The sequence below is a fragment of the Myxine glutinosa genome, chromosome 1 (assembly GCF_964187855.1).
Source record: "Myxine glutinosa chromosome 1, kmMyxGlut1.1, whole genome shotgun sequence".
Classification (NCBI taxonomy): domain Eukaryota; kingdom Metazoa; phylum Chordata; class Myxini; order Myxiniformes; family Myxinidae; genus Myxine; species Myxine glutinosa.
Genome location: NC_136261.1, coordinates 83,498,299 through 83,514,005, shown reverse-complemented (window position 1 = coordinate 83,514,005; position 15,707 = coordinate 83,498,299). Strand labels below are relative to the sequence as shown.

Here is a 15,707-nt window from a genome sequence, read left to right as displayed (position 1 = left end):
CAACTAACATTTGTTTGCACCTCACTGGACAACAAAATCGGCTGCTACACCTTGAGTTCAAGTTGTTAGTGCACCACAATCGAAGTAAAGCTACATATTTCAAAACGTAGACTTCAAACATTTGTAGTTCAATAGGCAGCAGCATAAAATTGTTACCTACTTCACAAGTTTACATTCGATCCAATGATAATGCGTTTGATCTGCCACACATTTTTTTCCCAGAACGATCAAACATTTGGCAGGAATTTGTAATTTTCCTGCAACCTGATTATAAACGTGACCCGATTATAAACTGTCGGATTGATGCTTCCGAGTAAGAACATTGCACCATAAAGGTAACGACAGAAAGTAAGGATATAAAGTGTAACCATCCACAGTGGAGTAATAGTGAGAGCACCCACTCGGAGTTTGGGAGGTTGATGGTTCGAACCACGGTCGAGTCATAGCAAAGACTTTAAAAATGAAGTGTGCTCCATCCTGGCTTGATGTTCAGCATTTTAAAATGATAGAGCAAATACAAGCAACCATCAGTTGATAATAACAGCACAGGCTTTGATGGGCCAAATGACCTCTTACTGCAAGTACCACATAAGGAAACTCATATTATTTGGCTTTGCAATAGAAAATTTGTGAAAGAAGAAGAACCACCTTTAGAGGCCATTTTCCCCCACAGAGAAGGGGTTGGCCTTTGTCAGGCACTGTGGTCCCCTTTTTTGAAGCAATGTTTTATGGCTGGATACTCTTTCTGTGGCCAACCCTGTTAGTCACCTCTTGCGACACGCAGGGAATTATCAGTGAACTGGTGCTCAACTTGCTCGACCTCAGAAGGATGACAGGCTGAGTCAACCCCCTGGCGTTAATTCAGCGATCGACCGGGATTACGAACCCAGGATCCTAGGTATCCCAAGCTGGCACCCTAACCACTAAGCCAACACCAGATTTTACTGTGAAGCAGAATAAAATCAGTCAACAACTAAATGTATCAGAAAGCACTACATTACGTAATCTTGGTAATAAAACAGGTATCCCGGTAGTCAATAATCTTCCTTTACATTGAAACACAGGTACTTTGAGGTCAATATGTCCAATCATGCAAAGACACCTGCTCTCTCACCTAAGTTGTGCAAACAATTATTACCTCCACCACCGAACGTGGATGGGGGTTGTGTTTACACTTCTGTCTGCCTGTTTGTCTGTCTGAGCTGGATATCTCAAAACGTTATGGACAGATTCAGACGAAACTTGGTAGACAGGTTGGGTGTGTGACAAGGACGACTTGATTTGATTTTGGTGAAGATCCGAATCCGGATCAGATAATTATTTAAGCGATTCTTTACGATTGAGAGATGTGGCCAAAAACGATATACAGCATGATATTTAAATAAAATGTGGGCGAGTTATGAAAAAAACTTGGTGGATGAGTTGGGTAGGTGACAAGAACAAGCTGATTCGATTTTGGTTGTTATATGTTGCATGGGGAACACGTGCTTGTGGATGAAGGAGGAATAAAATGGTTCTTGTGTAAAATTCATTTGATTCCCATTGTACATTGTATTGTCAATGTGTTATTGTGTGCAGTAAATGTTTGGAAACTTTCCAAGAATGGTGAAACACGTATGCGAAACAACAAGCAAAATATTCTGGATTTCATGGAAGAGTGAAAACAGAAGTATTGTTATATCAGTCTCTGGCGTCGCTCTGCGATACTCATTCTCTTCGTGACAATTTCCATGAAGAGCGCCTTTTGGAAACTCAAAGGTTCATGGTTAAGGAGGATGGGGGGAGGATGGGTGGGGTACTCTCTTAATTTTAAGGTAGGATTAAAGGAAAAACTTAAGGATTATTTGTATATACAACCATCCTCAACTTAAGGATGTCCTTAAGGGAAGAATTAAGGAAATCCCCAATTTTTTATTTAAGGATGCTTTATGCAAGTGGGCCCATAACCTCCTTTGGTGGTGGAGTAAATAAAAATACTTAATGAGAATCAAATGGAATGAATTTTACACAAGATCGTTTTGCAAGCATGTTTTCCCCATGCAACATATAAAATTTAAATTTACATGTTCATTATATGTTCTTGCTTTCCGACGTCTCATCCTATCTCTAATCTGATTGGTTGCCTGGCATAGCAATGGCTCCGAAAGATTTCCTCAAATTCAAGGAAATCCTTAGTTGAGGATTTCCTTTAGGGGTGTTTATGCAACAGTACTTAAGGAAATCCTTAGCTAAGGAATTACAGCATAACTTAAGGGAAATCCTTCCTTAAGGTTAAAATAGTTTTATGCAACCTGACCATTATCCTACAATTGACAAGTGAACAGCAGTATCTGGACAACATAATCCCAATATCATAAAACAATGTTCATATATGAACAAAACTACAGAAGATGCTTCGTAGTAGTGGGTAATAGTAAACCCATAGAATTAAAGGGTATTATTAAATTATTATTATTTACAGTCTAAGATGACATGCTTTTCATTAGAGTGGAACTTCAACTCTTCATTTATCTTCAGCACAAGGCACTGCCAATTTATTGGTATTCGTCCTTAGGAAGCTTATAGCAAAAGCTATTTTTCCCATTGTAGACATTAGACAGTTTATTGCAATGTATTCTTTGGCTTTATTTCATCTCCTTTCAAATGTTATTCCTCAAACACCTGCTGCTTTTGGAAGTGCATACTTTCCATCTGATTCATTTTCATTTCTCTTTCAATCACCTCTGCAAGGATTTTCCTCTCCCTTTTTTTCTTTTTTCATTCTTAAACTATTCATTGCATCAAGATGAATAAAAAATTGTCTCTGATGGTTTGTGGACTCGTCGAAGCACTTGACTCATCCCATCCAAAATAGTAGGTCATATTTTGCAAGCCAAGGATTACCAGCATGCCGCATGATGCCATGACCTCAAGTTCAAATCCCACATACTGTTGATTCGTTGCTTATCTGCTGGTAAATCATTTGCTCTTGCAATTCATGTAAAAAGGTATGATTGATTCTGTCTCCTAATGACATTTCTATACAGAGTAGTCCAGAAACCCTGGGCACATTTTGAAGAACGATACCTGCAACAAACAACTAAGTTTATTACTGTTATTTGATGCAAAACAAAACATGATTACTCGTTAAACAGTCTAATCAGTCTAACATACATGAAACAGATCAGTTCAAATGTTCAAACTGCACCCTGACATGCTCTGACATGCAGTTCTGCATGTTTCAGTTGTTAAGGCAGCAGTCTCATTACGGATGAATTGTTTCAAGTCTCTAAGGGTCGTAGGATTCATCGCATACACTTTGTGTTTGAGGAAACCCCAAAGGAAGAAATCACAGGGTGTTGTGAAATCACAAGACCGCGGCGACCATTCAACCGGACCACGACGGCCAATCCATTTGTCTGTAAAGTTCAAATCAAGGGCCTGGTGTACACTGGCAGCATAATGAGCAGGTGCACCATCATGCATGAACCACATTTGGCCATCATTGAGTGGAAATACATGCTGCTCCAACATTAGAAGGTAATTTGCAGAATTCACATTTTTTTCGAAAAAATATTGGTCCAACAATGCCTCCAGAAGAAATGCCTGGCCAGACGGACACACAAGCCTGATACTGGACGTTGTGCTCAACAGCAAATCGTGGGTTGTCGACTGCCCATATCACGCTATTATGACAATTCACAGAACCAGATAAAGTAAACTTAAATTCATCTGACCACAAGATCCTGTTCTGCAAATCATTGTCCATATCCATTAACCCAAGCAATGTCTCATCTGCCTCACCGTGCCTGTCAAAATTAACCTCAGATAGTTAGTGAATTAATCTGGGTATGCATGGTTTTACATGAAGGTCTTTTAGTATTCTTCGAATCGATGATCAGCTTACGTTGGTGATGTTTGATAAACGACGAGTTGATAATGGTGTTACAGTCGAGTTGTTGTTGAATGACTGCTCTGCTTTCCTCAGTTTAAGCAGTATGAGGTCTACCTGGTGACTGTTTTGGAAGAATGCTGCCAGTTTCATCAAACTGCTTGTTTATTCTGCCGATGGTTCTACTGTCAATTGCGTCGGCACCACAATCTTTGACAAGTTGTCTGTCAACTTCAGCCGAATTTCCAGACACAGAATACAACCATACAGCACAAATTTTCTGTCTCACGATATCCTCCATCATATTAGGGCATCTAATTCACAATGAATTGAACTAATGCAAAGACAAACATGTGCAGCACAGTGAGCGAAGCTCACCCCGATCCATATCATGTGACGCACCTCACCCTGTTGCGTATCACATGGTGCCTGTGCGTGTTGAAGCGGTCACATCCATTTACGAGTAATCATGTTTTGTTTTGCACCAAAGAATATTAATAAACTTATTAAAATGTTGCAGGTATCGTTCTTCAAAATGTGCCCAGGGTTTCTGGACCACCCTGTATATATAATCAATATATAAAGCTCCTCCATGAGTCTTTATTAGATACTAAAAAAAAAAAAAACTTCAAAAGATGCCATGCATGAAACACAACAAATAATATTGAACATGTAAATAAAGTACGACATTTCTGAATCGACATTTTTTTCCAAGTCAGTTTCCCCTTCAACAAGTCAAATAAATTACGAATGGTGCCACCGGTGTTTTAATGGCAAAGCTAATCATGTCATTTTCCAACTTCACTTCTAATTACAAAAGTATTAAATAAAAACACTAATGATAATAGAATAATACTAATATTATTACAAAACAATATTAATAATAATATTCCCTATCCTCAAGGGGTTTTTCCTCCTTGGACAAATGTCATGTTAACATGGCATAGCTTATCATGGCGTTTTGGGGGGGCACAGCTCCTGGAAGTAAAAAAATATTATAAACCACAAACACGTATAATCTTTTTAAACAATCGCTACTGCTGTTTAACACTAAACTGAAAGGGAGGAAACCTGATGTTGTTGAGGCATTATATTCGCCTAGATCTACTGTAATCTATATACCCCACAGAGTATAACATGATCCTTCCTGCTGCTCCCATAGGGAGCGGATGTAGAAGTTTATCAAAATGTCAAAAATAGGTCATCTATCAAATGTGCCATACTTTGGACAGAGTGGAAGTGTTGCTGAAGCGCTGAAGCAGTTCCTGGGCAAAGATTATCCTGCGTGGTTTGCCATTACCTTTCCAGCAGTCACACTCAGGGCAGGAAATTGTAATTTGTTCAGGATGCCTTTGATAATTCACCTACACTTTTCAAAAGACACTGGGAACTTCAATGTCTACCAACAACCAGTCCGGGCAGAGCGGTACTCTGGCTAAATGTCATTTCAATGGAAGGTACACACACTGATGCAATGATGCATCGTCTTGCATGCAAAACCCAAGGTGATGATTTATACCTGGATCAAGATTAAAACCTCGGTTTGACATCTCAGAAGCGAGTGCACATATGTCAAAGATATCCTGCCAGCTCAAAAAGATGTTATAATCTTCCGCAATAAAATGCTACTTCTGGATAAGCATTCAATGGAAAAACAAAATCCAATACTGTTGTACTCAAAATATATCGTCAAACATAAACCAACAGTCAAAAGCTAATCAGGCAGCTCTTTTCACAAGAAAGACGTCACCATCAATATTGCTATGAAAATGTCTTTGGGGTTAATTATTCATCAGTTATCTCTTAATGAATGTCAGCATAAATGTTTGTAACCCCAATTAGCAATGATCAGAATCAGAGGTCTGGGTAGCTTGTCACCATAGACCACCATCCTCTACCCTTGCCCCCCCCCCCCCTCTCCCTTGTGTCTGTCTCTTCACCCTCTTTTCCCTCTGTGTTCAACTCTCAAATAATCCCCATTGTCCTTTCACACCATACAACTGCACTTCAGCATGGTGCATCCAAGTGAGCTACTGTGATCCCAAAGACATGCTCTTGAGAGATGGCATGTCTACGTGAGTTACGTCATCACTGTGAGAGTGCATGCACAACACTCATGGGGGAGGGGGTGAAGACCACTCTGCGGTGTGGTCTGGGGGGCTTGCTATGAAAGGCAGGGATGCTCACAGGCCCGAGAGACCCAAGGAGACACCACAGTGAAGAGACACATGTAGACGCAGGATATGGATAGAGATGCCAGGCAGGCCAACTGAGACAGGCCGAAGCGGTGGAGTTGGGTCTGTAAGGCTGTTTGTCTTCTGATGGAAGAGTTTGCTGCAAATCTCAATTGGCATCTCTGCCCAGCCATAAGATCAGCCTGTGTTGCACATCCCAACGCTTTACCAGAGGAAAGACCACACACGCTAAACGACACAGTTCTGTCAACTCTTCTGGTTCGTTCTATGCCCCTGCCTGAGTCTACCTGCACAAGAATAGCCATTGGAAATGGTGCCATCGAGGTTAGGGGTACCGATCTGGTTTACCTAAGATTTTTATTATTGTTCCTTACTGTGCTCGATCCCCATTATTTATTAAACCTGTTGCTTTCGAAGCTAGTTTCTGTGCATTTTGACCTGCGGGATCATCCTCCAATGTAATAAAATTTCCCTCCGCCATGCGAAAGCGCTGGAACCGCATAGTTACCTCCGCCATCTGTGATAGACGGAGGTTATGCTTTCATCCATCTGTTCGTTTGTTTGTGTGCAGGATATCTCAAAAAGTTGTGGATGGATTTGGACAAAACTTGGTGGACAGGCTGGGTGTGTGACAGGGAAGAATTTTTCGATTTTGGTGAAGATCCGGATCTGTACCCGACAATTTTTTCAAGTGATTCTTCACCATCGAGCAACAACAACAACAACATGCATTTTAAGGCCATTTTCCCTGCTAGAGCGGGGGTTAGCCTTGCAGTCCCCATGACAATCTTCTCCATTTTGCCCTATTTTCTGCATCTCTCCTTGTTAACCCCCTTGCCCGCATTTCTTCTTCCACCATCTTTAGCCAAGTCTTTCTCGGTCTTCGCCGTCCTCTGCTTCCTTCTACATTCATTTCCATCACTCTTCTCAACCAGTCACTTTCATCCTTCCTCAACACATGACCAAACCATCTCAACCAGTTTCTCTTCACAGCATCCATCACAGGCTCTATTCCGATCATCTTTCGCAATTCATCATTTGTCTTCCTCTCTCTCAACGATACTCCACACATCCGTCGAACCATTCGAATTTCCACCCTTTCCAACCTTCGTTGCTGCTCTGTGTTCATTAATAATAATAATAATAATGCATTTATTTTATATAGCGCTTTTCAGGAAGCCCAAAGACGCTTTGACAGAGTGCAAAACATAATGCATAGCAAAACATAAAGACAATTGCAAAAAAAGAAGAATCAATAGGGAAATATTCAAAACACAAAGGAGGGAGAAGGAGAGGAGATAGTCAGGGGTTAGATGCTGTGGGTTAAATGTTGAATGAGGTGTTGAACAGGTGGGTCTTGAGTGATGTTTTGAATGTGGTGAGTGAGGAGGAGTCTCTGATGGTGTGAGGTAGCGAGTTCCAGAGGGTGGGAGCAGTGATGGAGAAGGCCCTGTCCCCCCAGGATCTAAATTTGGTCCGGATGGGGGGGTCAGGAGGTTGGTACCAGCAGAGCGGAGGTTGCGGGTGGGAGTGTGTCTGGAGAGGAGGTCAGCCAGGTAGGATGGGGCCAGGTTATGGAGGGCTTTGTAGGTCAAGAGGAGGATTTTGTACTGGATTCTCTGGGAGATGGGGAGCCAGTGAAGCTTGTAAAGGACGGGGGTGATGTGGTCACGGGTCCGGGAATGGGTGAGTAGACGGGCAGCGGAGTTCTGAATGTATTGGAGTTTATTGGTGATTGTTGAGGGTGAACCATAAAGGAGGCTATTGCAGTAGTCCAGACGGGAAGTGATGAAGGCGTGGATGAGGGTTTCTGCAGCCACGGAGGAGAGGGATGGACGGAGACGGGCGATGTTTTTCAGGTGAAAGAAGGCTGTCTTTGTGATCTGTTTAGTGTATTTGTCGAAGGAGAGGGTTTGGTCAAAGATGATGCCAAGATTCCGGATGTGAGGGGAGGTGGATACTGGGAAACCGTCGATGTTGAGGGCAAAGTTATGGGTGGACTTGGTGAGCGTTTTTGGGCCAATGATGATTATTTCAGATTTATCACAGTTAAGTTTGAGGCCTGACATTATTTCATTACCCATGTCTCGCTCCCATAAATCATAACACTTCTCACACATGCAGCATACACCTTTCCCTTCAGCTTCAACGACACTCCCCTCCTCTTCAGCACGTCACTCAGTTCCCGAAACTTCTTCCATGCGCAATATATATATATATATATATATATATATATATATATATATATATATATATATATATATATATTAGCAGGATGACTTAGACCTAAGCACACTTGCCTCAAGACTGTCTAGCCTGGGTTCAAATTTCGACCCAGCTATAAACCGCCACCCTGTTTCACAGCCAAATTCATTCATCAATGTGTGTGCAGTCTCATGGGTGGACGTCAGACTTGGCGTTCCATCTGCTGGCATTATCTTTTGCATGGTAAAGATCCCACGGTGTTCTTCGTGAAGAGTAGGTGAGCTACCACTGGCATCCTTGCAAAATTCCAAATTGCTGCCCTAACTACTGCTGGGAAAGCAATGGCAATCCTGCCAGCATTATAACCCTTGCCAAGAAACTGCTTTGGCTTTAAATAAAAAGAAAAATGAAGAAATATTTCACTTTAATATCGTGTATTTTTTAACATACTTGCTCATTGAACCTTCTAGTCTGGGTTTGGTCAATGAAATGCTTAGGAGCTGCCACCCTGGTGCTTCACAAACACTACATGGCATCAATGAGTGTGCTGTCCTTATTTTTATAAACAATTATTGAAGTAATTCAATAATTAGTCCAATAATTTCTATCCAATTAGAAACCCAATAGTACGGTAGAAAGGTGAAAAATTTGGGAGAATTGTGACTTTGATGATATAAGCACGAGAGTTGGCACACAGTTAGAGTATGCCCTAGGGAAGATATTTGGCAATTGGGCCATCGCAGATTTGTCCTGTGACAACAATGGCGGCCATTTTTTCAAAAAAAGGACAAATCTGCGATGGCCCTATAGCCAAATATCTTCCTTAGGACATACTCTGACTGTGTGCCAAATGCCATGCTTGTATCATCAAGGGCACAGTTCCTGCACCTATCTGCCATACTACAAAGTTTGGTTCCCTGTCTTTTTTTTTTTCTTTTTTTTTTTGTATATAGAATCGAGGCTCGTGAAAGAGCTAACATTTATTTCACAAACAAATCAAACAGACAAACAAAATATATAAAAAGAGGGAGCGGAAGACAAGATGGGGAGAGAAGGGGAAGCACACAAACACAACATTTGAGAGCAGGCAGATGTGTGGGAGGGAGAGGGCTTGGGGGGAGGAGGCGTGGGAAGGGGGGGGGGTGGAGGGAGAAGTATAAAACACAAGGACACCAAGGACTTGCAGGACAGAAATTGGTATTTCAAAAAAGTGGATTTGCGGTGAAATTAGCGGGGGTAGAAAAGATCAAGTTTTTGGATGGGGGAAGATAAGAGATGGTGGTGAACAGCCGTTATAAAGACCTGGAGGGTGAAGTGGGATTGAAAAGAGTGAGGGAGTTTGTTCCAGAGGCGGGAGAAAAGAGGAATGAAGGAGTGAATATTTTATTTACTTAAAGTGAATGTTTTAAAGTCGATATTTAGTGAATATTTTATTTAATAATAATAAATACTTTTAAATATTTTACAAAATAAAACCTGATATCTAAAGGATTTAGACATCTAAATCCTATCTCTATCGGTTATTAATTACGAGGGAGTTTTTGTCATACTGCCCCCACCTGCTCAACCGTGGAGCTCAACGTTTTTTGATCACTGGATTTGAAAACCTTCAAATCGGTTTATCTTGCTCTTGGTTGAAAAAAACCCCATCTAAAAACACCGGAAATTGAGAGAACACACAGAGCTGCTCATTTTAACTTTTACAAGTATATACCCTATTCAATGCAAATCCAATCAATGAAAGGATGCCCCAGGGGGGCTCCATACCCTAAGTAGTTAAACCCAAACTCTCCCTCCTCCTCTTCTTTCATCCTCCCCCCTCCCTCTCCTCTATATCCACCCCCTCCCCATATGTCTGTTCCCCCTCTCTCTCTCTCTCTGGTGAATTTGTGTCAATTAGATTGATTATCACAAGCTGATTGCAAAGTCAGAATTACATGCTACTCAGACAAATCCAACATTAATGAAAAAAAAAAAAATTGAAAAATCTTATCCTTTATGTATTTAGCTTTAAAGGACTTATTGGACCAACCAATCAGGTCAACCTTTCTGGAGACCTGACAGGGATGATGGTGTTTTGAAGTGTGGTTAGTAATTAAAACCTTTGTATTGTAGGTTTTATTATTTTTGAGGATGAATAAGTCACAAAACCTTAATGAAATGAACCGACCATGTTTACACAAATTTCTATTTGTGGTTCCTCTATGTTAGTTATACTGTTATATTACATTTTCTTTATCAAAAGCAACACATTTACCAAAAAGTAGGGTAGACTGTTTATGAGCTGGTGATTCTGTAATCGTTTTGAGACACCTTTCATTTATACCTTAAGGATATAAAAATATGCGTTATGCTTTTCTAAAAGAAGTGTGCCAGATAAAAAATTGATAGATTTATTTGAAATGTTGTTGTTTAAATTCCAACACGAAACTAGTGGTCTACATTGGCGGCACAAAAGAATAAAAACACAATACTAGACCGGCACTCGGTAGAGAGCATACCTCCGCCAGGCCAAACAGTTTACGTTTTATATTCCACTGATAGGCCAGATCTGGATCCGAACCTCAACCAAAATCGAATCGGCTTGTTCTTATCACTTACCCAACCTGTGCACCAAGTTTTGTCTGAATCCGTCCACAACCTTTTGACATATCGTGCATGTTGGGCTTTACCCACTGAGCAAAAGACGGTGCTTGATTTATTGATTGGCAATGTTCTCCACTAAGAAAAAAAATCCTGTAGAGTTCTATAAAATTAGCCTGGTGTTGGCTGAGCGGTTAGGGTACCGGCTTGGGATCCTAGGATCCTGGGTTTGAATCCCGGTCGATCACTGAATTAACGCCAGGGTGGTTGACTCAGCCTGTCATCTTTCTGAGGTGGGCAAATTGAGTACCAGCCTGCTGGTATTTCCCTGTGTGTCGCTAGAGGCGACTAACAGGGTTGGCGGCAGGAAGGGCATCCGGCCACAAAACATTGCTTCAAAAAGGGGACAATGATGCCCGAAAAAGGCCAACCACTGCTCTTCAGGGAAAAATGGCCTCTAAAGGTGGTTCTTCTTCTTTCTAGAGTTCTATAAAATTCTAGAATCTTATTTAGAGATTTCCTTTCGGTAAATTTCAGCAAAGATATAAATTCAATGGATCCACACCTACTTGGTTACACTGTGCTGTAGTAACATGTGGTAATAGCGTATATAGGCACACTGGGTTTTCAAGAGCACTACAGTTGCTGTTTTACTTATCCGAGACACAGGTAACGGATTCTGCACAAAGCATTCGCTCAATATTTTCAACTGCAAATGACTAATCATTGCAACACCGAGGGCTTATCCCAGCTGTACTACATTCAGGGCAAAGTAGTCATAAGAGCTGATGATTCACTGCCAAACCGCCTACCAGCTTGCTCAGCTTAGCTTTCCTGAGAGTGAGCATTGTAATTAATTCCATGAGCCATCTTCCTCGAAATTTCTCTTTCTCTTAGAATCATTGCTCTTCATTCCTGTCAATTGATTTTGCTCTTTTATTAACGAATAAGAACAACTAATTGTCAACTTACTTGCTAGTTGCATCATTTATATAACGGGGAGAAGGAAATTGCTGCTTCAGAAATCCTCCGCTGTGCACGGTGAGGAGGGCGATGCCATTGTTGTGGTGTTGCTGGTACCCAGAGTGCCCCGGAAGTGACGGCACTTCTCCCAAGCTCAGTGGCGGTGTTTGTCTCGTCTAACAGTCCTGTGTTGTGTCTCATGTAATCGTCTGTATGTCCATGTGTGTGAGATGTGTTGCAGCTCCACTACAAGCCTTATATTCTGTAAAAAAAAAAGAGAAAAAAAAAGAAGAGTATAACAATTATTTTATCCTTTCCATTTGAATGCCTATAGTACATATCAAGTGCACTTGAGCAGGCAGAATAGTCCAATGGTAGAGGCCTCGCCTTTCAGCTGTATAACCTGAGTGTGATTCCTGATCCACTTAGAAATTGCTGTCGAGTCCGATTTAGGTTCCTCACCCGACTATAAATTCGGTCTAGTCCCAGTTCGCCCTAGTACTTCGCAGCAAGGGATTGAAACTGGGTGTCGAGTCTGCCAGCATTTGCTGGTGGCTGTTACAGATCTCAAGATGTCTTTAAATTCAAAATTCCCACCTTCAGATGCTGGAGCAGCACAACCACCTCATTAACGATGCAACCGGCAGGCCAAATTCATAATTGAATCCAGGTCCAATATGCATTAACCAAATAATCTACTAAAGTTGAATGCCTCCATGCGATAAAGATGTTCAGATATCATTCAACATTTTTTTTTCATGACAAAGCAAATTTATGGATGAAAAGAGATGCTTAATGTAAGATTCAAATATAGATCTGGTTCTTCTGAAAACATAATTGCTTTTAGAGCAGCAGATTATTTTGTACAGAAGGTCAGCCTATTTGCAGGAAGTTGATAGCAGCACTTGAAGCAAATTTGCAAGCCTTTTATTTTTGGGGTAGCAAAGGTACCCTAATGGCCAGGAGTATTGCTAATTTGGAAGATTTGGGTTCAAGAACAGGACTTGCTTGGCAGGAGTTTGTATGCTCATTTCCCTTAATGTACTGGAAGGTTTCCCAAGATTTTCCGGGGCCCAAGATGGGACATTTAAATTTTTCCTTGTAATTCACAGCGGTCCGCATGCTGTGTACTTGTATCGAGTCCTCGAGATCTGCCGAATCTGTTCATGAATACACCAGCTGTTTTAATAAGTGAAAATGAGAAGTAAATTATTACATAGATAAATTACAAAGACCAGTCTTGGCATCTGTCATACGTTGGCAACGTTCCCCTAATATTATATCTTGAAAACCAAGAAACCGCACCTTGATAGTCTTGGTCTGAAGGCGCAGCCCGTTGAGAGTGCTGATTGCTTTCTCTGCATCTTTAGGGTCCACGTAGTTAACAAACCCGTAGCCCAAGCTCTGACCTGTGGTGGAGGGAAATGTTGAGACGCCACCTGAGATACCAGGAGCATTAAGGTATGCGTTTTAAATGTATTCAAAAGTATGTTTCTTTTACACCAAGACATCAAATATAAATCCTTAACACTCCAGTATGCTATGAGGACTATCTACATAGTAATAAGCAAAAGGGGAGATGGGGAAATGGGGTGGGGTGGGCGTGGGGGCCCGAAGTTTAGAAAAACAAAACGGGGGAAAAAGCAAGGGACAGGAAGTGGAGCAGAAAACAAAGTGTTTTGGGAAAAAGGAGAAAGAACAGGAGAAGCACGTTGGGAGAAGGTAACGAAGGGGAGGAAAGGTGAATAAATGGGAAAAGAGCACATTGCAAAATACAGGAATGAGGAGGAATAATAAGCGACTTTCGAAAAGATGTAGAATATCAAATGAGGCATTTTGCACACGAGCTGTGTGTGTTTAGACTTTTTCAGTTTGGTTCGCAGGGCACTTTTTAACCAGCATGCCAAATGTGACATCTGCGACACAAATAGTCTTTTAAACATAAATTTCAATATTTAGACGAAAGAGTGGCAAATTCAAAATGGTTAACCATATAATTGTTGTGTTTCTGAATGTAAATCGGAGTCACGAAAATTTAGGAATACGAGAATTGTCCATGGATGAGAAGAGTTCGGTTCTTAGCATTTACTGTTAGTTTTAGTACATTGTAGCCGCGTCCGTGGTTATAACATATATAAACACACACACACACACACACACACACACACACACACACACGGACGGACACTTCTCCTTTCGCCAATACATGCAAAAATCCCGTATAATTTATCTTATGGTCCTAGAACCAAACAAATAATATATACTTATAGCGACACTCTCAGCCCACACAACTCCCACTCCCACCCCTCCAACCCTTTTCCTCCCAAACATAGTTCATAGTAAATATCATCATATTACACCTACCCTGTGCATTGACAAGCCCCAGATATGACCACGGTCTTAATAAGCATGAAGGTTTGGATGTAACCCACCCATCTACGAACCTTTGGTCTTTCATTGGCTCATATCGTTGGGAGTTTTTGCAATATGGACTGTAGCATTACTATTTGGATGAGTTGATCAGGAAGTTCTGCAACTGTTTCGTTGTGCAGAGGCACACCCTATAGGCTTTTTATAAAGTTTTTTTTCGTCTTTTCATTCGACATTGCTTATCTGGGAGGCATGACATATGTCCGGATCCCTCCGATTTACTTTATTACTTGGTGTTTCTGTGCATGCACGTCGAGCAATCTAGGGCGGATTATGCCATTTCGAAAGTCGTGTATTTATTTGCAATTTTCACCAACCTAATCTGCAGGTAACTGCTAACCCAAAATGTAGGAGTATATAAATAAACACAATTTTCATTGCAACTGATTGATTAGTAAAAATGATGCATTAATATGTTACAAGCATGTAGTAAAACAGAACCTACAGATGCTGTATATCGGTAGGAAAAATGCTTTGTATGCACACCTTAATAACAGACAGAACATAAAATAAATCAAAGACCCCAAAATACTGTGCGTTATTTGAATATCCCAGGAAAAAGCAGTCTTGCTCACAGTGGGGAAAAAGGTGTGATTTTTTAAACTTAATTCAAGTCTTCTGAGTGTATGAGCTCATCACATACTATACTCGCTGGATAAAAATACAAAACTGATGAAATTAAATCGATCTTTTGGGGAATCTTCCACATAGTACACTACCGAATATCAGTATGCAACTGGGATTTGAACTTGCTGATCTCTCCTACAAATAACATTGTTGCCACTTGGTTTGAGTGAATGTCCACGAACACACCAAACTTTCTGTCAGCCCTTTAAAAATTAGAAAATAAACGATTTTTCACAGGATCCAATGACATTATTATCAAATCCTGATCCAATTTCATCAGATCTAACGAGAAAGGAGATGTTTGTAAGTGGAGAAAAGTGGATGAGTCAGTATCTTGCAATGAGAATGTTTATGGCATCATTATGATGCCACAGGAGAGCGGCGGCTCAGTACCTGATTGGCTACGGCCTTGTCGCATTGCCCTCACTAGTGCAAGTTTGAATCCCATATAACCTAATCTGGGCAGGAAATAGCAAACCACTCAACATATTCCTTTCTTGGAAGTGATTCGGCAGAAACCATACAGTGTGCCAGAGTGCTGTATATCGGATGGGCATGATGCCACAAGTTTATTACTAATCTAATTACTAATTAGTTTATTACTAATGTGTGCCACTTGTCAGACACGTGTGTTTCAGCATTTATAGCACAGATTATAACTCATTGCAGTGAAATTGAGGTGTTTGTGGCATCATTTTGACAGGTCATCGTGATTTACACATTGAATGATCGGTAAGTGCATGCCTAACATGGAAAGGTAAAAAAAAATTAATGGTGAATGATTATGTCAGGGTGTACCAAGGATTATGTTTAAAAATTAGGTAAAATTGTTA

The 15,707-nt window shown here is 40.8% G+C and overlaps 1 protein-coding gene across 1 annotated transcript in view; it reads right to left on the bottom strand.

Annotated features, from left to right (window-relative positions):
- The window catches only part of LOC137425618 (ELAV-like protein 2), a 246,522-nt gene that overhangs the window by 151,955 nt on the left and 78,860 nt on the right, over positions 1 to 15,707 (bottom strand). Inside the window, exon 3 of the mRNA XM_068114226.1 lies at positions 13,123 to 13,226. Coding sequence (XP_067970327.1) covers positions 13,123 to 13,226 — 104 coding nt within the window. The remainder of the gene's footprint in view (positions 1 to 13,122; positions 13,227 to 15,707) is intronic.